Here is a 27549-nt window from a genome sequence, read left to right on the forward strand (position 1 = left end):
GCAGAGGCCTGCTACCTAAGCAAGGGAGTACCATTCACTCTACCCCCTGCCATCCAAACCCTAACAACAGACACATCAGACTATGCATGGGTGGCTCACCTGACAGGGAAGTGCATTCAGGGCAAATGGAGCCCAAGTCAAATGCACCTGCATATCAATCAAAAAGAAATGTTAGCTGTACAGAACGCGCTGACAACCTTCAAGAACTACATTCTTCCAGAACAATTAATGGTAAAGATGGACAACACCACTGTTATGTGGTACATAAACAAGCAGGGGGGGGGGTACCCATTCCTACCCCCTCTGCAGACCAGACATGGCTCTGTGGAACACAGCCTTGAGCTACCAAGTGCATCTACAAGCTCAATTCCTGCCAGGAAAACTAAATACACTGGCAGACGAACTAAGCAGAAATCTCATGGACCCACACGAGTGGAAACTGGAACCAAAGTTTTTCAACATGTTGATCAACAAATGTGGGATCCCGGATATAGACCTGTTTGCCTCCTCCCAGAACTACCAGTTGGACAAATTCTGCACAAGGACTCTCCACAAACAAGCTTGGAAAGTGGATGCTCTGTCCTTCAGCTGGAAAAATCTATCAGTTTATGCCTTTCCTCCTCTGCCTCTCCTCTCCAAAGTGCTATTAAAGATCAAACAGGACAAACCAAGGATGATACTGATTGCACCAGACTGACCATGTCAACACTGGTGTGTACCCCCTCTTGCACAGTGTTACAGCTGGCCCCATGGCTCCTACCCCAGACCCCTACCCTGCTCTCTCAGCAGGAGACCCAGATTCTGCACCCCATTGCTTCAAACCCTGAACCTGCAAGCCTGGCTAATTACCTGATCTCTCCATTACCATCCCTCAATAAACAAGTGGTGGATGTCATTTTGGAGGCAAGGAGGCCTAGTAATAGAAAATCTTATGCTGAAAAATGGAAATCATGGAATCATCAGGGTTTTATGGTAAAAGAAAGTGCGTGTGTAAGAGTTTACTGTAATTATAGATGCTTGTTCACTGTTGAAGTAATAACTACAGGGAATTCTGTCACAGAAGGCGTGGCATCTGGCTCCCTTGCAGACCTGGTGGATGCCCATCCACCTGGATGTCAGTGGTATAAGAGGAACATTGACATTTTTGGTTCTTTCTTGCCTTTTAAGTGCTGTAACTGTGTGGAGCCACAGTACTTATTGTTCTCATGAGATTAGTCTCCAGGAAAGGAGTACAACCAGAACACCTGCAAGTTGTCTGTCCAAGTTCTAGGGCAAGCAGACAATTGAAGGCACCTGGTCAGGAAGGTTGGGGGGGGGGGTAGAGTAGATATCCACCACACCACAGGGATGTCACAGTACAGGAAAGCGAGAGCAATTTCGAGGAATAGTGCTACAACAGTGAACATACTCCATAGTTATGGTAGGATGTTAATCGTTAGATCTTTGGTGAAGTATTGCTTATTGCTGACAAATAGCACATTTCCTGCCAAGTGCATGTCCCCAGTATCCCAGAGCTTAGACTGAACCATCAGTTCAGAATATTTTACTCTGGTGCCTCTTGTAAGGCAATCTGTGCAGTGAACACCTTCACCTTCACTTGGAAAGGGAGAGTCCTGTGTGCCTTTCCCACCTTTCCTGTTATTCAGAAAGTCCTTAAAATTCAAAAGGACAATCCCATAATTCTCTTGGTGATGCTGTTTTGACCTAAACAGCATTGGTTTTCCTTTCTCTTCCAAGTGGTCAATGGTATTCACCACATATTACCCCACAGAATGGGCTTGCTCACACAATGGAAGACCCTAAAGTTAACAGTTTGGCTAATAACTGTTGATTCCTTTTGTGCACCTGTATTCAGGAAGTAAAGGATGCTAGAAAACCTGCACATATCTTTTTAAATTGAGTATATTTTTCTTTTTGTACCAAAAGTGAGGACTGGATCCCATTCAAGTAGGGATACCTTCTGTCTTTCAATATTTTTGTGAACTGCTCAATTTGGATCTGACATACACTTCCAGTAAATTACATTTGTCAGCCATCTCAACTTGTCTTCCCACTGATCCACCTCTTTCTTCACACTCTTGAGATCGAGCAGTTGTTAAAAGGTATCATTTCAGATCATCAGGTCCCCCCAAAAATCTGGTCCTCCTCCCGGGGACCTGAATTGCATGCTTGGAGAAAATTAACTTTTACCACCTTTTGAACTAGCTTCTTCTGGTTATTAAAAATACTGCATATGAAAAACAGTACTCAGTTTTTGCTGATGTTAGAGCAACAAGGTCTTTGAGTTATTGGACCTTTTGTCTGTTTACTTTTCCTGTTTTTTGAAAGAGCAGAATGTTTCTTAGAACTAATCTATCCTTTATGCCTAAGGTGGTCACTGAAATGACTCTACTAGCTCTACATTTTCCCTATTTCTCAAATATAAAGGTAAATTAATTTTCCATTTGCTAGATGTCCGCAGGCAACTAAGAATTTATTGGGAAAAGACTAACAAATTCATAAAATCTAATCAGTTGTTCATTAGTTCATATGGAAGTTCTAGGCTAGCTGCCCTTGCAGGCCATTTTAAGCCTAGGCAGTTTCCTTTTTGTACTCTGAATAACTTATCCCATTTGATTATAGAGTGGCCTTATACCCATCCCATAGTTGATGATTAAATATTACCTGTAATGAGAATACCTGGGGTCATACCGTAGATAACTCGAGGGAACCCATGCACAAGATGAACTATTTAGGAGCTGCATCTACCCATTAGCGCATGGGGTAGTCCTGGGGTAAATTTTCTGTTTCCCATCCATGAATCTAAGTTGCGATTGAAATTGGGCAGGGATTAACTTTTTATGTGGATGGGGAGTCAGTTCCATAGCAGCAGTATGCTGTGCAAAATATACCTGTCACTCCAAACCATTCTGTTCATGTTGCAGAAGAGATTAAGATCCCTAGACAGAGTATTCCTGATGCCATTTGACTTGCTGATGTTCAGTAAATCCATCAGTAATAGGTCAGAGGATGCCTTGTTTGCCAGACACAAGTCACATCTCCGCAGTCTATAGGATACTGATTGTAATGACAGGGCTTTGTTAGTCCATGTAGGACATGCGTATAAGACCTTGTATCCTTTTAGTAAGGCATCTCTGTGGGCATTCCAGTTGTTGCATGTGTTTGGACATATACATGCTAAAAGTGTTATATTCAGTGACTGGCCTGATGAGGGCTGGTAAATGGGACAGTGACATCCCAAAAATCTAAAAATCAGTTTTTAAGCTGGGAAATATAGGACTTTCTTGCAATAGACGCATGTTGGTCAAAAGTTAGGTCTCTGTCCACATATGTTCCCAAATCCCAAACAGCTGAGTCATCTCTTAGGGAGGTATTGCCAATGGGGCAGTTCCCTGGGGTAGATGACTTCCAAAAGGATATAGTAATGCATTTTTGGCATTTAATTTCAAACCATGATTTTTTGACAACAGTTATTTGAGACAAACCTTCCTGCAGGATGGTAAAGTCGTTTGGTGATTCATTGTCTGCTCCTAACTTGCAGTCATCTGCCAACTTAGCCAGAGCCTTTTGTACTGGTTTTTACTTTAGAAAAGTAGATGACAAACAGGAGACGTCCCAGCACAGAATCCTGGGGTACTGCATTGGTGACTAGTCTTTTTTGTGGAGGTAACTTCCCCTGGTTTGATTATCTGAGTCCTATCTGTGAGCCAGTTGGTAATCCAGCAGGTGACGGTGTTTTATTTAGTTTTTCTTCTATGCCTGATTGGGGAATTATGTCCTAAAGGTTTAGCCAAGTTTTGAGGTATGCTGTGTGTACCATATTGCCTTCATCCATTGCTTTGGTGATCTTTTCCAAAAAAAAAAAAAAAAAAACTACCAGGTTGAATAAGCATCACCTGCCCTTGATGAATCCAAATTGAGAAGGGTCCAGTGTTTGAAGGTTCCTTGTGTCCTGATTAATTCCATGATAAGTCTTTCCATGGCATTGTATATGAAGCTGGTCAGACTTATGGGTCTGTAATTGCCTGAGTCTGTGGAAGATCCTTCCTTATGCAGATTAACAACTGCAGCTGTTCTTCATTCACTTGGTACAAAACCTGTATGGAGGCTGAGATTGACAGTGTTGCTAGGAATGTAGCTGTATCGTGCTTCATGCTGTTTAAGATGCATTCAGGAAAATTGTCAGGACCCATCACTGCAGTATTTTTAGCTTTAGATAGCACTTTTAGGACTTGTTCTTGTGTAATAGCTGACAGAGCCACTTTCGGATACATCTTGAGGGACAAACGGAGGGGAAAGGGTGTAAAGTTAGAGCTACGAAGATAAAAGAAACTCAGTCCTCAGGGTAAAGTGCCTCAGTGACAATGTAGAGTAAAATCCAAAGAAGTCCAGAGGCAACACCATACAAAGTGAAGGAGACTTATTAATATGCAACACAGATCATATATAAAAAAAGTGAGCGCTTTCAAATTCCTAAGATCTCTTCTTCAGACTTAATAACCTCATCACTAAAACCAACTGTTTAAATACATCCTGGTAATACTTTCATTAATTAAGCCAATGACAAGTTGATGAACTTTCAAAAAATTATCCTCCTTACATAAATTACATTAAATTATCATCTTGCTGTTATTTCCAAGCAATAACATAACTTAATATATGTATGTATGTATGGATATGTAGTATTATCTACGTATATGTTCACAAATACAATGTAACTGTATATAGTATAGTGTGTATAGAAATGTGTATAAATATATCAAAAAATCCAAGTCATTGATTGTTACAACTTCCCTGGCACCTATCACTATCACGGCACCTATCACTATCACAGCACCTTCAACGTCGAAGACTTCGGTTAAGGACATTTTAAATGCTTCTACTTTGATGGCACCAACTGTCAGTGCAGAGATTTGAAACTGAACCAAGAAAGTTTTTACCTAGGACTACTTATTCCCCATCTATCGACCCCTGTATGGGTGAGCTCACAGAGGCTTTTCTTCAGAGACCGAATTCTCCCTCCATGTCATCGATCCGTTCCACCAAAAGTCTTTCAGAGCTCGATGTAGAAAGACTTGTGAATAAGATTTTGTGGCGAGGAGACTTAACAGGACCCCCTTCAGGTCCGACCAGTTTGGGGAGACTTAACAGGACCCCCTTCAGGTCCGACCAGTTTGGGTCCAGGAACTGAGTCTCTCTTCACCCTGTTAACCACTCCTCTGAGACTTCAGGGATTACTATTCTGACTCTTCTAGCACCAACTGTACTGGCTGCTGAGATCTCTCTTTCTTCAGAACCAGTGATTTCCCTGAGCTGTTTGGTGGTTTCGGAACCGTAGCTGCCCTGTTGATTCTGGGGGCAGGAGTCAACTCCAATTTTTTTTGGAGCTGTCCCTGCTCCTCGGAGCTTCAGCTCAAGTCAGTTCGGTACCAGCTTCTGTCTTCAGTACAGTTTCTTCTGAGCAAGGAGTGACCTCTGTTCCAAGGCAGTCTGTCTCAGTTCCAGGCTCCCTTCCCTCTTTGGGAAGGTCAGCCTATGAGGCCATGGAGAGGGTCCTGTCCCTTACAGTGACTCAGTCTGCACCTTATTCCTTGGAACAGATTCCCCCCCTCTGGCTGTGTTATTCAACCTCTCTCTACTGGGGCAGCGAGTGTCAAAGTCTCACGTTTCTCAGACACAGGTTCTGTCATCATCTTATACCTCCCCAGATTATCCCCCTGAGGAGGTCCCTCAGAAAAAGTGCAAGAGGAAGCACTCAGATTCCCCTCAGGAGTTGGTCACTTAGGATACTGATTTTGATGAGAGGCAGGGTCCCCAAGGTCACCACCTGAAGATGTCCTTCGAAGATGTAGAAATTTTAAAACAAAGGGGTGATTAAGTCCCAAAACCCTTCTTTGGAGGAATCAGTTTATCTGCAGGCTTTTGGTACTCTCGCCCATCTACCTCTTGGGTGACTCCTCCTGCTGACGAACTCATTCAGTTAATTTTGCAGTGGGCGTGGAAGGCTCCAGACACCATTGAACCCATCTGTAAGAGACCAGACAAGATTTTATCTGCCCCTGAAGATGAGCGGTTCTGGGCCAAAGATTTAGCAGTCGATGCCATGCTTGTAGCGGCCGCCATGAAAAAGGAACTTGCTGAAGAGACTTCATCTATCCATTCACCCAACAGGGAGTCTCGGACTATGAATAAGTTTGGGAAGCGGGTTTATGCTTCATCAACCTTCACCCTAAGGTCTTTGAACTTTCTGGCACATTTCACAAGATTTCTGAGGAACCTGATCAAGATATTGTCAGATGTCCTGGCAGGAGCTATTGCTAAGGGACTCCAAGAGAAAGTTGCCTCCCATCTAGCTACCCTCTAATTCGTCCATAAGACTTGTTGCGCATACAATTGAAGGGAGATCCAGAGCAGCAGGTTCAGGCGTAGCCATAAGGAGACATGACTGGATGTGCCTATGTGACTTTGTGGAACCATTTAAGTCTTCATTCGTCAATGCACCCTTTGACAAATCATCTTTGTTTGGCCCAAAAGTAAGAGAGACTTTTTCCAGGTGTGAGAAGGATGGTAAGACCCTTAATGCTGTGGGTGTACGTTTTTCCACCCCCCCCCCAAACAAAAAGATCCTTTTCTAGGATTTAAAGGAGCAGTGGAAAGATGTGGTTCAATAAATCCCAAGGACCTTTCCAGGATGCACATGGAGGCAGTTCACCCAGGGGCAGAGGGGGGAATGCCAGTGGAAGACGCCACCTACACGGCAGAGGTAGTCCACAGAACTATGGCTTCATATGCCGCAGTCGAATGTCAGCATGCTCTTTCAGCTCCACATTTGTGACTACAATAAAGATAAGTACCCCACTGAGGATTCTCTTCTTACCTTTTTGCTAAGCTTAGGTTGTGGTTTAAATCTTTTTTAGTGGATTCTGTCCATGTTATCTAGGAAGGGAAAATGTGTGGTCGGCAACTCTCGCACAAAGACAACTTGTTTTGCTTAGGGCTGTCCCATGACTATAAAGTATGCACAGTCGGCCGGTCATTTGTTCCAAAAACACTGCGCAGCCATCTTGCAGCCTTTAAACTCTTTGTGGAAAACCAACATCTTAAATGCCTAGCACTTGTTATGGAACCAGAACAGCCATCACTGCTGAGCTGCCTAAGAAGGCCAAGGAATTTAGGCCTGACACTGAGCCTCCGAGTACGGATGTCCCGCCAGTTTCTGGTCTAGGGGCTGAGGAATGTCTGAAAGGACTGGCAACTTTGGCGTGTACCTTTTCAGAAACCATCTTTGTTTCTTCAGCCTGCACATCCACAGAGGTATTTGCAGTGTCGGTCTCCAGTGTCGGAGGGGGGGGGGGACCAGGCTCACCCAAAAGGCAGCTGTTACCGTCCATCTCCGATGAAGGCACTCCTACTCCTAGTCTGATGTTGCATACCAGACCTTTGCCCACCCAGCCAGGACTCCTTCCCTCAAAAGGAACAGAAGAGAAAGCATTTATTTATTTGATAACCGGGAAAGTCCATCTTGGAACTAGCCAATTTTCATTAGAGGCTTGGGGAGAAATGCTGCAGACGCATGCCTTTGTAACATGGGAGGAAACCGGAGCACCCGGAGGAAACCCACATGAACACAGGGAGGACATGCAGACTCCGCATAGAAGGCACCCCAGCCGAGAATCGAACCAGAGAACTTCTTGCTGTGAGACGACAATGCTACCACTGCACCACTGCGGCGACAGCAGTACTGCTGCACCACTGAGCCTTCCTATCTTCCCCAGCAGATCAGCCGGACTGGCAGGTATTCTCTCAATCCCCTTTTCAGGCCTTTGTGGCCCTGAGGCCTACTGCTTCACAAATGCCTGCCCTTCCAACCTGGAGTCCCAGACCTGCCTCTGCTGGCCCTGTACCACTTCTCATACTCAAGAGGAAGACTCTTCCTCCTCTTCTGATGAGTCTATATCCTGTGTCTCACATTTGGCTTCCCCCCTGGAATACTGCTATCTGGATGAGGATTCCTTGGAGGGGGGGGGGGGGGGAGTCCACCTGAGGACACAACCTTTGGGAAGACCATCTCCAAAATGAAGGAATATTTTAAATGGGACTGTACTCAAATGCCAGAGGTGCAGAAGAGATATATATCGAACTTCTGCAGATGGAGTCCCCCTTACCCTCTGCTATCCCTCCTGTTATACCAGCATACTTAGATGCCTTTGCCTCTGCTTCCAAGATTCCCAAATCTCAGCCACCGGTCCCAAAAAGACCAGACAGGTTCAACAAGGTGCCTGATTTCAAATTTCTCATTAAACCACCAATGGCAGACCAAGCTGTTGTTGCTGTCTCAGCAGACAAGCAATCTATGCAGCTACCCTCTTCTTCCCTACGTCCATCATACAAAGACAGCAAGGTTATGGACAGATTAGGAAAGAAGATCTACACATACTCAACCCTGGTCTTTAGGGCTAGTGATTACCAGACTCGTATGGTAAAGTGCACCTTAGACCTAATCTCCCAGGCCTCTAATCTGCTTTCTTCTATGCCTGATTCTCCAAAAAAACCTCAGATTGCCTCAAAGCTATCCTTAGCAGCACAAGTTGCCAGACATTCCATCAAATGCAGCTACGATTCTAGAGAAGCATCAGCTAGGTCAGCTGCATCGGCTTCTGTTCTACATAGGTACTCCTGGCTAAGGCTACATCCTCTGCCAGAGTATTTCAAAAACAAAATCATGGATTCCCCTCTTGACAACAAGTTCCTTTTTGGCAGTCAGTCTGCAGAATTTTTAAAAATCTGCAAGAGAAATGCAAAGAACTGTAGTATCTCCAGCATCTCTTTATATCCCAGTCCCTAAATTCCATAGGAACTACCCAGCCAAGCCAAGCTTTTTCAGAAAAGCATCCACACCCCTTCTGCCAAACAAAGGAAAGGTGCCAGGAGACCTTCATCCTCAAGGACTAGCTCCTCTCGCACTACCTCCAGACAACCCTTTCCAGACAGATCTAACAATGCATGACTGGCTGTACACCTTTCATCATATCTGTTCTTCCCGCATCTCTCATTGTCTCCCCCTGTGACAACAAATCACCTCAAACAACCGGGTTCTTTCAATTGTGGAAAAAAGGAATTTATGACTTGGCAGGAAATACCTTCTCCAAAAGGCATTTCCCCTCTCTCCAAGAAACCAAATCCACCTCATACTTGGGTCATTCAGGATTTACTCATACAAGGAACAACAGAACAGGACAAGGTCAAGGTTTCCATTCCAGGCTCTTCCTGGTTCCAAAAAAGGATGGCCCATGGAGACCCATCTAGACCTGTCTATAAGTCCCTTCCTGCATGTTACCTTCCTTCCGCATGCTATCCCTACAAACCCTTCTTTCACTTTTGACACCCAGTGCCTTCATTGCCACTTTGGACCTGAAGGAGGCACATCTTCACATCCCTGTCCACCCAAACTTCTGGAAATTCCTGGTTTTGCTGTCCTATCCTCGCATTATCAGTTTACTTACTGTCTAGCCCCAGTAATAGCCTTCTGCAGAACAAAAGGCATACAGATCTTCCTTTACTTCAGCGACTTCCTCATCCGGGCAGAGGAGTACTCTACAGAGATGCCTCCAGTTCACCATTTCCCTCCTAGGCAGTCTGGGTTTCACAGTCAAACCTACTCAAGTGTTCCCTTAGACCCTCTCAAGACCAAATTTTCTTGGATTGCAGAATAAACACTTGATATGATGAAGGCCTTCCTCCTACCAGAAAAGGTCACTTCTCTGACCACCTTTTTTCAGAATTTACTCTTAATTAACTGCATCTCAGCCAGGGAATTTTTTCACCTACTAGATCTGATGGCAGCCACCCTCCCCATGTTGCCCCTCGCCAGACTACACATGAAGTTTCAGTGGTACTTGAAGTATGTCTGTTCCCAACATGACCACCACCTTGATTTTCAGGTGCCCTTCCTCCTGCCTGAAAAAATAAAGTGGTGGATTCAGCAAATTCACCTGAATCCGGGACTAGCATTACAGCCTCTGTGCGGTTCAACACATGTACACAGATGCCTCAGCTCTAGGATGGGGGAGCCACTATGAATGGACTCAAGGTACAGGCTCAATGAGAGCCTTGCCTTCAGAAAAAACACTCAATATCAGGGAAATGACTGCTCTTCTCCTAGCCCTGAAGGCACTCCTCCCTCTCCTACATCCAGGTCCTGTTCAAGTCTTCACAGACAACACCATAGTGCTGTGGCACATCAACAAGTGGGGGTGGGGAGGCAGGTCTTACTTACTTACTGTGTAGACTGACCATACAAACATGGGAGATGGCCACTCAATCCAAGGTAACACTACAGGCTGTGCACATCACATCACAGGACAACGATCAGGCAGATGCCCTCAGCAGATCATTGTCCCAAAATCACGAATGGATGTTACACAGAGATGTCTTCTTAGACATAGATATATCTGTGGTGTGCTCCACTGGTGGACTGTTTGCCTCCTCTCAGAACAGGCAATTAAAGCTATTCTTTTCAATGTTCCTCTCACCACAAACCTGGGGAGTGGATGCCTTCTCTATTTCCTGGAAGGGGATGTTCCTGCATGCTTTCCCCTCTTCCCTGTAATGCAGAAGGTCCTGCTGAAAATTCAGCAGGCCAAGCCAAAAATCTTGCTGGTGACCCATACTGGTCAAGGCAGCACTGGTTCACCCTTCTTTTATCATTAGCTAAGCGCAGTCATCACAAGCTACCTCACAAAGTGGACCTCATCACACAACAGAAGGGATCTCTCATCCACCCACACTTGCAAACCCTCAGCCTTACTCTGGGTGATGAAGTTCTGATCCCTTTCAGATATACTCAGAGGACATGCTGTCTGTCCTGCAGGAGGCCAGGAAACCTACTACTAGGAGATGCTATTTATCAAAATGAAAGATTCTCTACTTGGTGTCTTCAAAGGCAACTAGACCCCTAGTTTTGGCCTGTGTGTGTTAGCCTCTAAAATCTGAACTTTCATATTCTTTAGTGAAAGTCCATTTGTCAGCTGTCTCAGCCTGTTTACCTCTGTCCACCCCAATTATCCAGATTAGAGGTGAAACTCTTTCTCAAGTGGGTCTTGCACATCAGACCACCGAGAAAACCCATTCCTCCTCTTTGGGACTTGAATTTTGTTCTGGAGAAACTTACTACTACCCCTTTGAACCAGTAGCTTTCACTACATTAAAGATGTGTACCTGGAAAGCTGCTTTGCTTGTAGCCCTTACTTCAGCTAGAAGAGTCTCAGAGCTACAAGCATTCATGACTTCTCCGCCTTACCTCATTTTTCACAAGGATAGGGTCTCTCTTCGCACTAACCCTTCCTTCATGCCCAAAGTGGTCAATGAACTTTTACTTAACCAGTCTGTCCATTTGCCCACCTTCTTTACTTCCCCACAGAGTGACAGTGAGAGAGTGCTTCATTCCCTAGATCTTCAAAGGCAACTGAAGTTCTATCTGGGTAAGACTGAGGACATCATAAAGTCCAACCAGCTCTCTATCTTTTCACCCCAGCGCCCTGGGGAAAGCTGTATCGAAACAGGCCATATCCTCCTGGATCTCAAAAACTAGTTCCTTCTTTTACTCCTTACATGGTAAAGAGTTACTCCACACTGTGACAGCCCACTCTACCAGGGCTCTGGCCACCTCAGGGGCATTTTTGAAAGACCTTGGTACAGCCACCATCCTAGAGGCAACTGTTTGGTCCTCTGTCCACACTTTCACTAGACACTATAAATTGGATAACATCACCAGAGCCAGGGCAGGATTTGTTAAAGCCATCCTCCATGGATGGCCTCTCCCCTAAACAACAAGTACAGTAGTTACTTTGCCCTAATTTCCCCCTTCAGGGAAGTCACCAAGAGACTCTCCTCCACAACTGGCCCCCTGGTCTCCTGTATTCCTTTCCCTGATACCTCTAATTCCAAAATACCTGCAGAAAGCACTCAGGTTGAAGAGCAAAGTAATCCTCATTGCCCCCTTTTGGCCTCAACAGATGTGGTTCCTTTTTCTTTGGACTTATCTGATTCAACAATGTTGATTCTGGTACCAATTCCTGACCTTCTGTCCCATCCAGACAGACTTGTTCACCCAGACCTTTTGAACCTCAAGCAGACAGCATGGTTCCTCCACTTACATTAGTTGCCAGGTGTCTAAATCTTTCCTCCCCAGTATGTCACATCCTCCTATCTTCTCATAATCCTTCCACCTGTAAACTGTATTCTAGTAAATGGAGTAGATTTAGTGTTTGGACTCATGAAAAACATATTGACCCCTTCTTTGCTTCTCTAGAAAATATTTTAGACTACTTGGCCTCTCATTTTAATGTGGGGGCTTCCCTTTCTGCCATCAAAATGCAACTAGTAGCAATTTCCAATTTCCACAGTGGTTTGGAAGAACATTCTTTAGCTTCTCATAGACCTTGCAAGTCCTTTTTAAAAGGTACACTTTTGTTGAAACCTCCTTTCAAAGGCCGTATACCACCTTGGGATCTCATCCTAGTGTCGCAAACCATTGTACACTCTCCCTTTTTACCCTCGACATATTGTGAGCTGAAGTTTTTGTCATGGAAAACATTGTTTTTGGTGGCTGTAACCTCTGCTAGAAGAATTTCAGAAATTCAGGCCTTGTCATGTAAGCAACCTTATTTGGTGTTTCACAAAGATAGTTTCTTTATGAACAAACCCCTCCTTCATACCCAAGTAGTCTGAGTCTGGCATCAATCAAGCTTTTAATGTACTTTCCAAACTTTTCTAACAGAGGTGAATATTCCTTGCATTTACTAGATGTTCACATACAATTATGCTTCTGTCTTCACAGGACAAAAGACATGAGAAAATCTGACTAATTATTGGTCTTCTTTTCCAGTGCAAGGTTTGGTAAGCTAGTCAGCAAGTGACTGTAGCCAAATGACTAAAGGATTGTATTTAATTTATCTATGATAAGAATAAAATTGTTTTGCTTAGGCCTGCAAAATCCTATTCTACAAGATCTGTAGCCACTTCAGCAGTTTTCCAATCCAGAGCTTCAATGGATGGTATATGTGCAACAGCTACTTGGGCTTCTTACCATACCTTTATTACTCATTACAAATTGAACTTGGTCTCTAGGGGAAGAACATCCTTTGGTTCAATGGTGCTCAGAAATATCCTTCTGTAAGTCCTCCCAAGGTCTAAGGTAGCTGAGGACTCTGTCCCATGGGACAAAGTGAAAATTGACATCAGATAAAGAAGTTATGCACTTACCATAATGTTCCATCTTCATTTTTCCTTGACTCCCTTCCCTCCTTCCCCCGGCCTTTGAAGATTTTTTTGGTGCAACGGATTATATACCTTCGAATTATTGTGACCTTTATAGCATACTAGATATGGCTTCCCTTCAGGCTTCTTTATCTATTGCCTATGCTTTTTCCTGCAAACTCGATCTGAGGTAATTGGGAGAGAGGGATTGTGGATATAGGCGAAGCTTGAGTTTTTGACTGACGTGAGCTGTAGTAATGGCCGAGTCAGTTCCAACATCAGAACCAAACCCATATGTCTAGGATAAATGAAGATGGACAACACAGATCGAACATTATGATAAGTATGTAACTTCTTTATTTATTGCATTTGGATATGCCACATACTGTGGCTGTACCTCCTGTTTTGTCAGCTTTATAGGAGGTTTTCTTAACAACTTGCACCATGCTTGACGGTCAGCATTCTGCTTTTACACAGTCTAACAGGTTATATAAAGTGGCTGAAACTCATAAATATCTTCTTTCTAATCGTAAACACTTTGCAATGATTCCTTATCCAGAACATTCAGGGCTAAACCAATCCCTCTCTCAAGGATGGGAAAACTTTTCATAGATTTGAAAAGAGAGTTTATTGTTCTAATGCTTTAACTTTCAGAAATTTGACCAGGCAGGATGTTAACTTTCTCCTGTTCTTAAAATAAACCAGTAAAAAATGTTTAACTGATTTCCCATCTTCAGAAGTAATACATTTATTAAACTATTTTTTACCTGTTTCAAATGTAAGCACTGTAAAAAATTCTTGATAATCTTCTGATGCTTTCTCCAGAGCAGTTACTGCGGTCACAAGGTCATTGGTAAGATTTGCTTGGTTGTATTCTCAAAGCTTTACCAGATGTCAAAGCTGAGATTTTAAATTCTCCCCTAGATAAGTATGTTCTTTTTGCCCATTTTGCTGCTGAGCTATTTAACTCAGTTTTCCTGTTTCATCAAATGTTTTAAGTGGTGACCTGAAGTTTCCAGTTTTCTTTTTTCAGTTTAATATAAACTTTCTAACATGGAACCACCTTCCAAAAAGTAATTCAAGCAGCAAAGTGTTCATAAAAAGGATTTTAAAAAGTAGTGGCAAGGAGGATGAAAAAGGAAAGGGAAAGCCTTTCCGAACCAAGGGCAGTCTAAAAGTCAGAATGATTACTTGCCCAGCTTCTGCCCCCACCCCTATGCCCATGGTGGTATATCTCATAGTCTACATCTTCCTCAGTGGCATCAGATTATCCCAGAAAAATGGGTTCTGAAAATCATTCAACAGGGGTAGAGCAGTGTGAGTCCCTCCCTACTTTTCAGAGGATTCCTCCTTATGCTGTAAAGAAAGCATCCCTGTTCCCTCCACTTTTGGAGCAAATGTAGTCTCAGGGCATTGTACAACTGGTGCCCTCACATCAAGTGGACATAATTTTTTTATTTCAGAATCTTTCTGGTGCCAAAGAAAGAGGCAACCTGGAGACTAGTCTGAGACACTTGTTTTCTCCTTGTCAGGATCCCAAAGTTCAGAATGTTATCCATTCAAACACTGTTGCCTCTTATTCCTTTACTCAGTTTCATGGTAACATTAGACTTAAAAGATGCTTCTCATTGCATTCCTGTTGGCAAAGATTTCAGATATTTTTTTTTAAGATTTTCTGTATCTAACTTGCATATTAGTTCTCTGTTTTACCCTTTGGTCTGTCTACTGCACCAAGGCTATTTACAGAGCGTCTGGCTCCAGCATTTGCTTACTGCAGACTTCAAGGCATTTACATTTTCATATTTGGATGGTTGTCTTGTATTCCTAGACTCTCTCAAATTGTTAAGGTTGTCTGGTGTGTGTCAGACTCTTTCAAGTGAACGTACTGACATCACCCCTAATCCTTTCAGAGTGTTTTTTTTCTGGGATGCCTTCTGGATACTTCCCCAGGGAGAGCTTTTTCACTGGACAAAATCGAAATTTACAAAGAAATTTTCCAGAGTTTTCTAGTTAGTCTCAAACATCTGCCAAGGAATTTCTCAGGATTTTGGGATTCATGGCTTCTATGATCTTGAGTCCCTTGACTAGGCTTCACATGAGAAAATTTCATTGGTACCTCAGGTCAGTCTGATCATAGGTTCACCACCCTTTATCTTTTCAGATTCCAGTGCTGGCATTTTTGAGAAGCAAAGTACTGTGGTGGGTGGACCAGTTCTCCCTCAAACCAGGTCTTCCTTCTGCCTCCCCTTCAGTCTGTTGCAGCAGACTCTACATACTTTGAGGGGCTGTAGAATGAAAGTGAAAAGACCTGTGGAACAAGCAGGACAGACAAATGCACATCAATGTTGTAGAGATGATGGCAGTAATAGATGCTTTGAAAGCCTTAATTCACAGTGATGATGTATTATTAGCAAACCAGGGGGTACCAGATTTCTTTACAGACTTGCCATGATGGTCTGGGAGGTGGCAACTAAGCACAGTTTGACTCTTCAGGCCACATACATTCTGTCAAGGCAAAATATTGTAGCACAGAAAATGTGCAGGACTAGGACAGATTCTCATAACTGGAAATTACACCCACAGGTCTTCAGGAATTGATCTAGCTGTGAGGAATACCTCAGGCATATCTGTTTGCCTCCTTTTAGAAAAGACAGTTAGTTTGCTGTAGGTTTTGGAAATGGGCCATAAATGAAGACAGATACATTCTCATCCCCAAGGACAGGAATGTTTCTTTATGCTTTTCCACCCTTTCAGCTGATACCAATAGTTCTTCTAAAGATCTAGGAGACTCCAAAGATAGTGGTAGTGACTCCCTTTTGGCCCGGATAGCAGTGGATGTTCGTGTTTCACTGTTGCAGTAATTAATTCTTGTTTGCTCCCAATGCCAAGGCTGTTTTCAAAAAACTGGAGGAGAAGGCTAAATCTATGCAGACTGTCAAGGACTTTCTGCAGGTTCAACCACTCAGGTTTAGTGAAGCTGTGCCACTAAGTCCTGTTTTTTTCCTCCCTCTCAGCACAGACGAAGGGTCAGAAGGGATAGGCACAAAGAGGGGAAAAGGGACAGAAGGTGTAGAACACCAATGCAACATAAAAGATGGCAATCACAACCTACTTCTAGACCTAGTGGGCAATGGCCCCAGGAGCCCTGCAGAGAAAAACCATGACTCAGACTGTTCCTTTCCTGTTTCCCCTCCCTTTCCCCTCCCTCAAGTCCTACCCCAGCCCTCTTCTTCATCCACCTCCCCACCCCCACCAGTTCCTTCAACACTAGGAGGAAGATTGACAGTCTTGTACAATGAATGGACCCAGATTACCCAAAACAAATGAGTGCTAAGCATGTAAGAGCAGTTGCAGACTTTCATTTGCCTCTCTCTCAAATCCTGCAGACATTCCGACTGTCCCTCCAAACCATGTAAAAGAAGCTCTGATCCAGGTAGATATGCTTTCACAACAAGATCCATAGAGGAGGTACTCTCTCAAGAAAAGGAATGTTATTTTACAAGATTCTTCCTTATAGGATCATAGGAATTTACTAGGCTAATGGCCATAGGGCCCTTATAAGCCTAACCAAGTTCTTATCCTTATTTCCACAATCAGCACCTATTGCCCCTGTCCAAGAGGAACATAGGTGGAACCCCTAGGTGAATTTATGGTCACCCATCCAATCATCCAGATTGCGTTTGAAGAAGGCCAAGGAGGTGCTCTGTTTGACATGAATTGGGAGTCCGTTCCAAAGATGTGGTAACCTCTGAGACAGATTTGTCCCTCCAGCACGTTTTATTAATGTCGCATACCGGGTTAAGGTCTTTAGAGTGCATAATCCGTGTACCATTTGACTTACAGATATGCAGCATTTCCATTAAAGCAGGGTTAGAGATTGCCTTGTATGCAAGGAAGAGATCACCTCTGAGTAGTCTCTGAATAAGGTGACAGTGATTTCAGACAGTCCCCATAGGACAGATGCTGAAGACCTTGAATTTTCCTTGTGCGGAACCTTTGTGGTTTCTCCAGTTGCAGCATGTGCTTGGAAATGTACATACCAAAAGGGGTGTTGTACTCCATTATTGGCCTGATGAGGGAAGAGTAATTCTGCTACAACCCTCTTAGCTTAGGCAACATTAGTTCCCTCTCCTACACAGCCTGAGCAGGGAAATCCATGGTCACTTCCTTAACGGTGGATCTTCTAATTCAAAACTGGGGCGTTATCATATACCACAGTCTTACCACTTTGAGGTTTACAGCTTGCTTAATTCATTTATTGCTTCAAAAAAAGTCTCTTTTTGGGCAAGAAAGTACAAGACATCTTAAAAGAAGCCAAAAAACCTGGAACCAGAAAGTTCTATATTCAAAATGAATTCTGTTTCATGCCAGCAACAGAATATCTCTCCAAGTTAATCAGAGATCAGTCATGTTCTTACCTAACTTACACATATATTCAAATCTGATTCGTCTTACTCATCCATTAAAATACACTGTTCAGCCATCTTGGCAGCCTCTTCTTTTCTCTCAACCCCATATGGAACAGTTCTTTAAGGGTATATCCACCTGAGGCCTCCCAGAAGAATACCCTGTCCTCCTCAGGATCTCAGGTTTGTGCTGAAAAAGCTCATCTACCTCCATTGGAGCCTACAGCTAAAGTTAATATTAGATTTCTCTCTTAGAAAACAGCTAGCCTTGGCTTTGGGTCCAAACAAGACATAATGTAGTAGTGAAGACACTCCAGCATCTACCTTTATGGTAAGTAGATACAACTGTAGTATGTTCATGGTGTTTTACTGTTGCAGTAATAACCATTGGGATTTCATGTCATGGATGACTTTGGCCAGCCTAAATACCAGATATTTGATGCCTTCGCAATCCAGTGTCAGGATATAGCAAAATAAAGAGTCATTGGTGAGTACCATTACCTCAGTTCTATCTTGCTAGTAGAGCCCAGCATCATCAGTAGGTCTGTTGGCACAAAGCTAGATATGTGCCCAGTTGCAGAAATTTTTTTCTTTTTACTTCTTGATTACTGTTAGCTGTCTAGAAAATCTGTCTGCCTACAGTGTAGAAAGCAAATCCCTCACTGGGACTTGCGCATACACACACACACACACACACACACACACACACACACACACACACACACACACACACACACACACACACTCTCTCTCTCTCTCTCTCTCTCTGTCTCTCTCTGTCTCTCTCTCTCTCTCTCTCTCTCTCTCTCTGTCTCTCTGTCTCTCTTGCCTGTGCTCAGAGTATGGCATGCCTCACTGTTCCCAGTTTGATTTATTCAAGCTTTTGGTGGCAGGTCTACTGTGTCTCTTGGAAATTAATGAAGGAATATTGCCCTCCCCTTCTTTGATCTGTAAGTGAGAGTCTGGAACTGGTGCCTATCTAATGACTCTGGATCTATTTGACACCCCGAGCTCTGCTTGGAAGGGTATTGGAGGCTGTTGAAATGGTGACCTCCTTAGGGGTCTTACCAGTGGTCTTGGCTGTGGTCATCAAGGGGGCTGCGAGACTACTTCTTTCCCTGGTTAACCACCTTAAACATGTTACTTGCTTGAAATGGTTTTTGAAAAAAAGTCCCGAGTTAGAAAGATTCTGTTAAACTTGAAGGAGGTGGAAACATTGCATCACCACTTGAATCAGTTTCCCCTCTTTCATCAAAATGTTCAAGTATCTCAGCAGCAGAAGGGCCAAAAATAACATCATTGTCTAGATGAGAATTTAAAATCTCAATTCTAACATCTTTTAAGTTTTGAGAAAATAACCAATCCAATCTCAACAGTAACCCTGTAAGCAGCAACTCCAGAGAGATCATCAGCAGAATATTAAGAGCACTTTAGTGTCTGGATAGTCATCAAGTGTAGGGCTGAATCCCTTCAAAAGTACTTAGAAAAAGAAAAGGGCAAGTCTTCTGACTGTTGTTTTTTTCACTGCATGGTATGTGCCAGTCCTGCTGCTGATCTCCCTTGTAAGAGGAAGAATCATCTGAAAGTGGTTAAGGAGTATGACAACAGTGTTTTTGTTTTTGAGAGTCCCTAGGATTGAGGTGGTTACTGGAGGAGAGGTGCTTTCACAGCCTCCACTGATGAACATGGCCAAGACTACTTGTGAAACCTTCAGGAAGGGCCACCATATTGTCCTCTCCTTTGATCCTTCCAAGCAGAGACCTTCAGGGCATCGAATGGGTCCAGAGCTGCTAGACAGGCTCCAACTTCTGACTCCCACTCACGTACAGAAGCTGGAGAGGTTCCCTGCACTCATGCTGAAAAGAAAATCACAGCTGGGTGTATTCAGGTTACAGCTGCCTGTCCAGGGCCTGCACAAGCCCCAACCAATGACACACCCAGAGTCAGACCCAGACCGAAGCCCAAACACACAGATCTGACAAATGTGGAATATATGGTGGTGAAATCTTCTTTGAACTACATGAAATACTTTTGCCATCTGCTGCCCCAGGTAAAAAGATTTGCCGACCACTGTTGCAATGTAATGGTCAAAGGCATGGAAGTTATCTTCCATTGTTACAAGGTTTCCCAGCACAATTTCATTTTGAAGCAAAGTTGGATGAAGGAATTGTTTACTAAATTTAATAAGATTGTACTTTTTGGTGTTATGTTTTAACCCATTTTTAAACACCAGTTTCTGACGTGAGCTCCAGTTGGAGCCTCTGTATATCATATGGGGATTTGAGGATAACACTAAGTTTGTATTCGTCCACAGATTTGGTCAGTCAGAAATGCCCACCTGTAATTTAGAGATGTGCAAAGTATATATTGAATGGTAAAGGTCCTACTTAAGAGAAACCAGCAAGGGTGGGTGGAAGTGAGCAGCTGACATGGGCCAGAATGATGGCCGACTGGCTTGCTGCACTGCTGACGCATAAAGAGGGTACATAGCATGCAGTGTATTAGCTAGGAATGTGCAGCTGCATGGCAGCCTTCATAAGCACAGGCAGGAATGTATGCAGTTCACAGAGGGAAGATGAAGCAGAACCTCGCATCTGACCAGCTGTCACCCAGGAGAAAGGGAATGGATGGACACAGTCATGGCAGGAGAATGTTTGGCTTGGCTGTAGGCTAAAAAAAAAAAAATCATGGTCGCTGTGCAGTCTATCATGCCTTTTTTCTGTACAACAGCTGGATATGTGCTTCAAGTCTGAGTCAAGAAGAAGGAGAGAGAGTTGGTCATCGAAAAGCTAGTGAAGGAAAAAAAAAAGACAGGGTCAGAAGTTCGATTCAAAAGTAAGTGAAGAAAAAATAGGAAGACTGGTTCAGAGGTTCCTTCTTTTCTGTGTCTGGAGTTGGTCATTATCAATTCAAGGCTGTACTACTTGGTCTTTCATCAGCGCCCAGAAGTTTTAAGAAGTGCATGCCTCTGGTGGCTGCACAACTACTTTTGTGTTATCCAGATTTTTTTCTTAGCTGTGTGAGTTCTTGTGGCTTTGATCATAGTTGGGAATTGTGCTTAATGCTCTCTACTTGTTTACCTAGGTCCTATTGGAAATGTGGCCAGTTCCCTATCCGTGCTATTCCATTTTTTTTTGTTTATTTTTGTTTTTTTTTGTGTGTTGTCATGCATGTCATATGTCATTGGATGCAAATTCCCAGAAATCAGTTTTTGGTAGAAAAATCTTCGTAGACATCAGGAGAATGGTTTCTTTAGCATCTTTGCTTGGCATTGGTAGACATGGTTCTCCTGATCGTGGGTTATGTGGTTGTTGCCATCTTGTTGCTGCATATGAAAAAGTTGAAGTGGAAACATCCCAGTCTTGTGTCCAAATGTGCAGCCTTTTCTACCAAATTTTCTTGGGCTTGCTTCTCTGTGTTTAGTGCAGGCTCATATGCATCACACTTCTAGAGCTGCTTCGAAAATCCAGTAGGTAAGACTACTGTTAACATCACGTACCTGTATTGGGAAAGTCACTTTATGTGCCAGAGGACACAAGGTCTGTGGCTGTCTGTGGTTGTAGTTAGTGTTCTGTGTGGAATTGTTTTGGATGTAAGGGTAGTGTTCTCCCATAAGGGTTTCTTTGTGTTCAGAGAGTTAGGAAATTGTGCCCATCTGCTTCTTGACATGCCACACGAATGCCAATCACCTTTTACAGGCTGAGTTTGAGACTTGATGACAGAGTGATTTCTCCCTTTTAGCTTTTTGCATTCCAGATAAACTTAACTGCTTTGCAGACTAACTTGTCTGTGAACAAGGTATTTTAAAGTATCTTCTTTCAGTGGGACCGCCTTCTATTCTACCAGTTTACTTCTTGCTCAAATTCCAAGTAGAAAAGTTTCTTCTTGTTGATGCCTCATAAATAGGATGTGTCCTTTTCCTGTTAATGTGAATGTTTCTCTACAAGGTAAGGAAGGAGTTGGTGCAATTGATTTTACTGACCCCCCTTCTGGACTTGTCTTAGTTTTTTTTGGAGTTGCTTTAAAGGTACATTCATTTTTTTTTTTTTTTTTTTTTTTTTTTATGGTGAACCTTTATTCCTACCAATTTTTGTAACATCACTTATCCTTCTATGGTTGCTTTCACTGCAGTTATTGCCAGAACACTGGGCCTTCAAGGGTGTTGTCCAGATTCTTATGGATGATTAAGAGGAATGCTTGGTATAAGTGGAATCACTTTTCTTACTGGATTCTGAATTGGCTCCCTCTCTAGGAAGCTGCCTCTTCTCTGATCCTTGACTGTCTTTATCTTTTACAGTAGTTCTTCTGCAGCCTAGGTTTACGTGTTCACTTTCAAATTTTCAGAATGTGGTAGAAGACCAACATACCTTCCTCAAATTCTGCAAAATTATTTTGTAGAGTTTGTAGAAGCCACCAGTTAGATATCCTACTCCTACACACACCACCTCACCTTTATACTGGAAAATCAATTTCTTACTTGGTAGACATAAATTGCTTTCATTCTTTAAAAGCTGCTCTTTCTGGTTACAGTTTTCAGGAAGTTCAGAGTTGTATGTTGTGACTCTATGCATATCTTACTTGGTGTTCATGGGTATTTACTAGGTTAATTGACCACAAGGGCCTTTTTAAGCCTAGCCATGAATCTCAAATCTCTAACAAGTTCTGGTACTCTTGATAAGTGTAAGCAGGGGCTTGAGAGGTGAAATATTTACAAGCAGGTGCCTGGGAGATGACCCATTTACATACTGCCTGTGTCCATTAGAAACCTAAGTTCCAAGCCAGGAATGAATTTCCTGTTCTCCATCCAGTTGTCCAAATTACAGTTGAAGTGGGTTAGGGAATAACTCTGCTTCACATGGATGGGGGAGCCTGTTCCAGAGAAGGGGTAGTCTCTGGGATACATATGCATCTCTCCAGCAGGTTCTGTTTATATCACAGGCAAGGTTTAAGTCTTTAGAATAGGTAATTATGGTGCTGTTTGTTGTGTGGATATGCAGGAGGTACATCAGAGTGGGGTCTGACAATGCCTTGTATGCCAGGCGTAGACCTCCATTCAACAGCCTGTAGATAGAATGCAGGAATAGGGCCTTAAGGCAGTCTGCATAGGACGGTACTTGAATCATGCATCCTTTTAGTAAGGAACCTCTGTGGACTTTCCAGTTGTTGGATATGCCTGGTTAGGTACATACCAAAGCGTGGGTATTGTACTCCACGATAGGTCTGATCAGTGCCGTATACAGTGGAACAGTGACTTCCTTGGACCTAGATGCCATACCTTTATTTATAATTTGCACAGCATAAAAGGATTTCCTTACTACTGTAGACATGTGATGGTCGAATGCTAGATTACTGTCTGTGTGTCCCCAAATCCCTGACTGCTGGGTCAGCTCTTAGCAGTGTGTTATCAATGTGATAGTTACAAGGGTGAATTACTTCCCAAAGGATACTATTATGCATTTCTTGGCATTTAGTTTTACTCAATGGCTCTGACACCAGTTGTTTGTCTGTGTCGGCCATTCCTGGAGAGCATTTGTGTCTGTGGGCTATTCATTGGCAGCTCTTAATTTACATTCATTTGCAAATTTAGTCACCCAGAGGCCATTGACATCGGCCTTAACTTCAGAGAAGTAAATACCAAAAAGGAGCGGTCCCAGTACCTATCCCTGAAGGGACTCTGCTTGTGACTGACCTCTTTGTAGAGATGGACTCCCCAGTTTTATCTTCCTGGGTCCTTTCTGTGAGCTAGCTGGCTATCCACTGGGTGACATAAGGGTTTGTATACCTAACCTCTTAAGTTTGTCAACAATTCCAGAGTGGAGTATTGTGTCAAATACCTTGGCCTGATCAAGGTAAGCAGTGTGAACCATTTTGCTGTCATCCATTGCTTTGGTGACCTCCTCAAAAAATTCCACCAGGTTGAGTAGGCATGACCTACCTTTGATGAAACCAAACTGGGCTGGGTCCAGTGTCTGGAGGTTTCCTATGTCATTTGTCTTTGCCATGATAATTCTTTCCAGAGCTTTGCATACAAGACTAGTGAGACTTATGGATCTGTAGTTTCCAAGGTCTGTAGACGGCCCACCTTTGTGCAGATGGATGACTGTTGCTGTTCTCCATTTATGAGGCACAAAGCCTGTATGGAGGTTACAGTTAAATAGCAATTCTTGAGCGCCAGATAGGTCATGTTTCATGCTATTTAGAAGGCATCCTAGGATATTGTCTGGGCCTATTGTTGCAGTATTCTTGGCCTTAGAGCATTAAGAACCTGTTCCCTAGTGATAGCAGGGGAATTGCATTTGATGGTATTTCCTCGGGGAGGGTTGCGTGGGAAAGAGGGGTAAAGCCAGAGCTGAATTTACCAGCCAGTAGGTTTGCTATATCTTCTGGGTCAGTATAGGTGGCTGCATTTACAATGAGCTCTGCACACAATTGTGTATTGCCTTTGAGGTTGCAGACATAAGTAAAGAATGCCTTGTGGTTGTCCTGGTCCTGGGAGGCCAGATTTGCTTTGAATTTGACATTGGTAGACTTTATTTATCCTCTTAAGTTTTGTTTAGTTTGGTTTGGTAAAGGGTACTTTTGTCTTGATGGGTGTTGCACTTCCTAACTGTTGCCTTGATTTTCTTCCTTCTATTATACAGCCTATTCATGTTATGATTCCACTAAGGTGGCTTTTTTTTTTGAGTTCTGTTCTTCTTCCTGATGGGTACAGCTGCCTCTGTGCAGCTATTCACATGGTTGTATGGGGTTTCTGTGAACAGTTCTGCATAGGCAGCAGTGTTTATAGGGGCTTGAAATTTTGCCAGGTTATCACTCAATAGTAGGAAGTTAGTCTTAGAGTAGTTCTGAATACTCCAGGGTGTGGGGTTCCATGTTTTATTTTTACTTCAAAGCAGACTATTTTTTGGTCCGACCTTACCAAAGGAGACATTGCACTAGGAGGTGTGAAGCACTCATGAACTCAGGGTGACACTGTGTATTTACTTATTGGTTCCTTATCTGGCCACTCTTCCAGTTTAGACTGATACATATATTTTCTATTGTTTGTTTCCTAGTATACTCCATTTCAAGCGAGTACCTGCTTAATATCATTACGTATAAAAAGTCATGATAGTGTAACAGAATACCTCTTCTGGTGAAAGATAACCCAAGTTTTTCTGTCTTTTGCTAAAGGGATGGAAGCTGGAAATGTTTCTAGTCCATGGCAGTCTACAAAGGTAGCTATTTGTATTTTATTTGGTTTTTTTGATGAATACAGCAAAACCTTAATTTCTGCAGCTGGGCAGAGTCCACTAGGGTATATCCATATAATGTTTTCTTTAGGAATGGTTAGCTCGACAAGATCTCTGTAGCTGTGACTCAATGTCCAGACATTTAGCTGTGCTCTGGATTCCGAGCTTTCTTTGAAACTATGATTCTAAAGACCAGAAGTTTGTAGGTGTCCACCTTGAGAACCTGAGTCTGTACTGAATGTATTGCAGCTACACCATCTCAATGTTAGGTACAGCAGATATGTGAGGTACTCCTTTAGGATTCTTTCTCAAGATGTAAGCTTTGGCTGTAAGACACATGCCTCCCTCTGTACTCTTGTCTTTGTACAGCCAAGCACAGTACGTTGTTAGTGGCTTTTTACATGTCTGTTTATGACTAGGGCATATATAAAATTAATTTGAGGGGTTTGTCAGTACTTTGACTCAGTCGAGGATAGGGTGACATTACAGGAGGTGAAACCAACAGATGCTGATCAGAGTTGCCTTGTGTCTTTAGTGGTTGAGAGGCAAGTCCTGTGTTTTATGTCAGGGCTGATGATTTTAGATGTGTTATTTGTGTGTTAACCTATGTATTTATCCATCTATCCTTTAACAGGGTTATTCCAGTTAGCGTCTTTAAATGGGTGACATGAGATGGTATTGATATTAGGGGAAATTCGGCCAAGTCATCGGGGAACTTCCCCCTACTTTTTTTATAGGTGCCATGGGATATTTTACATCACTTCAGCTACAACTAACTCGGGCAGATGAAGTTTGGTTGAACGTCTTATCCAGAAGGCATATGAATCCAATCATTTGTGAAAACTGATGTTCTTTGTTTTTGGAGTGTGTGTAATCCTCTCTAAAGTTAGTCTTTGGCTTTACCCATATGTCACTGCCTAAAACAAACTTGAGTGATATATGAATTGAATGTTGGTAATGTAATAATTTTAGGCATCATTGTTCCATTTTATAGGGGAGTTCTAAGCATAGGCTCGTAATGTAAAATATAACAGTTCAGATTGTATGACTAATGTAAGACTGGTGCTAAAAGGAAAAGACAAAGCATTTTATAATAATAATAATTAGAATTCTATGTAAATCCTGGGGTTCATTTATTTATTTTTTTTCTTTTTAATACAGCAATGTGAAAAAGAAAAATTACTGAAAGAACGAGATCAGTTAAAGGTAACTGTGGGGGAAACCAAGCAGAATTTAACTGGTCTTTGCCAGCAAGTCTGCAGGGAAGCTGAATTGACAAATGAACAAATAAATATCCTTAGAAAATACTCAACATTGGATTGCCCTTTTTCTTTACTGATGCTTGAGAAGTCAGCAATTCAAGCTGCAGAATGTAAACCTGTTTCTTCTTGCCTGCGATATCTGCCCGGAGTTTCATCCTTTACAGGCACTTCTGAGAACGTACACTCTGCAACACACCAGGAGTCTCCAGCCAGTGTCATGTATGAACCAGGAAAGGAGGCTTGTGCATTTTCCACAGTGAGAACGTCGGACAATGTTTTACCATCAGAACTATGTTTCCAGACTGGCATCACAGACTTTTGTCAGCAAATGACTGCAAAGTGCACCACAGATGCTGCAAAATGTACCACAGATTAATAATTGCTATATGTATATTTTGTTTCAAATTTTGTATGATATATGCGTATAAAAGCAAAATTTTTACTCAGGACAAGGAGAGAAATTGTAAAACCTTTTACTCTAAATTTGCATTTTCTTTCTTTATAATTGCTTAATATGATTCCTTAGGAAGTCAACAAGCTCGGATATATACACCTCATACCTTGACTCAAACCAGCCAACTGTAGCAATCACATTTTTTTCTGCGTTCCACTACAAAGTAGGAATACTCACTGTGGTCTGAAAATGAAGTGGAAAATTAAACATAACTAACTTGCAGGTTTTGTTAGATTAATTTTTTTTATAACAGATATGTTATAAGGAACCCTTTGCAGTTTGTGCAACTTAAGTATCAACTCATGCATACTTCCTACTGTGCCCTGCTATATTACTCTTAAATCTCAGGCTTACACTATGGGGACCTACATACATCACTTTGCTCTCTATCTTTGTACCAGCTTTAAGCAGTGCATGTTGCCAGTGTTCTTCAGCTTTTCTAACCACTCTTAGAGCTTGGGTGTCTTTCTACATCCATTGCTGATGTTCTTCGTGTTTCACTGTTGCAGTCATCACATTTGGGTTATCTGCTTGCAGTAGCCCTCAGTTGGCCTGATTATCAAAGTCTTGGGTCCTGCATCGGTTGCTGTCTCATCTTCCATGACGTCAGGTAGTCAGGGGTATAAAGCATGCAGCCGACGCCATTACATCAGTCTTTCCTGCCATGCGGTGCCCGAAGCAGAAGCAGTTCGCAAGTGCCGGTCATCCGACTCTTGAAATTTTTGTTTTAGAGTTTCAGAACCGAAGTTTTGAACTAAAGCTAAGTACCCCGTTGGGGAAGCTTTCTTGCTCTAAACCGATGTCAGTAAAAGTCAATAATTGTATTTCTTGTGGAAAGCAAATACCTCATAAAGATTCGTCCTGTATTCCTTGCCTAGGCCCTGACCAAGACGTGCCTTGCTGTCGGTTTTGTGCCTTATTTAAACCATGGACTATTC

General features: G+C 42.7%; 1 protein-coding gene across 2 annotated transcripts in view; it reads left to right on the forward strand.

Annotated features, from left to right (window-relative positions):
• The window catches only part of BACH1 (BTB domain and CNC homolog 1), a 590796-nt gene extending 563963 nt beyond the window's left edge, over positions 1-26833 (forward strand). For both annotated transcript variants that reach the window (XM_044072741.1, XM_044072742.1), the window contains exon 5: positions 26057-26833. In XM_044072741.1, the coding sequence (XP_043928676.1) occupies positions 26057-26533 (477 nt within the window). In that variant the 3' untranslated portion in view covers positions 26534-26833. The remainder of the gene's footprint in view (positions 1-26056) is intronic.
• Positions 26834-27549: the final 716 nt, after the last annotated feature.

This window comes from Protopterus annectens, chromosome 5.part0, assembly GCF_019279795.1.
Source record: "Protopterus annectens isolate FY-2018-M chromosome 5.part0, PAN1.0, whole genome shotgun sequence".
In the NCBI taxonomy this organism is placed as follows: Eukaryota; Metazoa; Chordata; order Ceratodontiformes; family Protopteridae; genus Protopterus; species Protopterus annectens.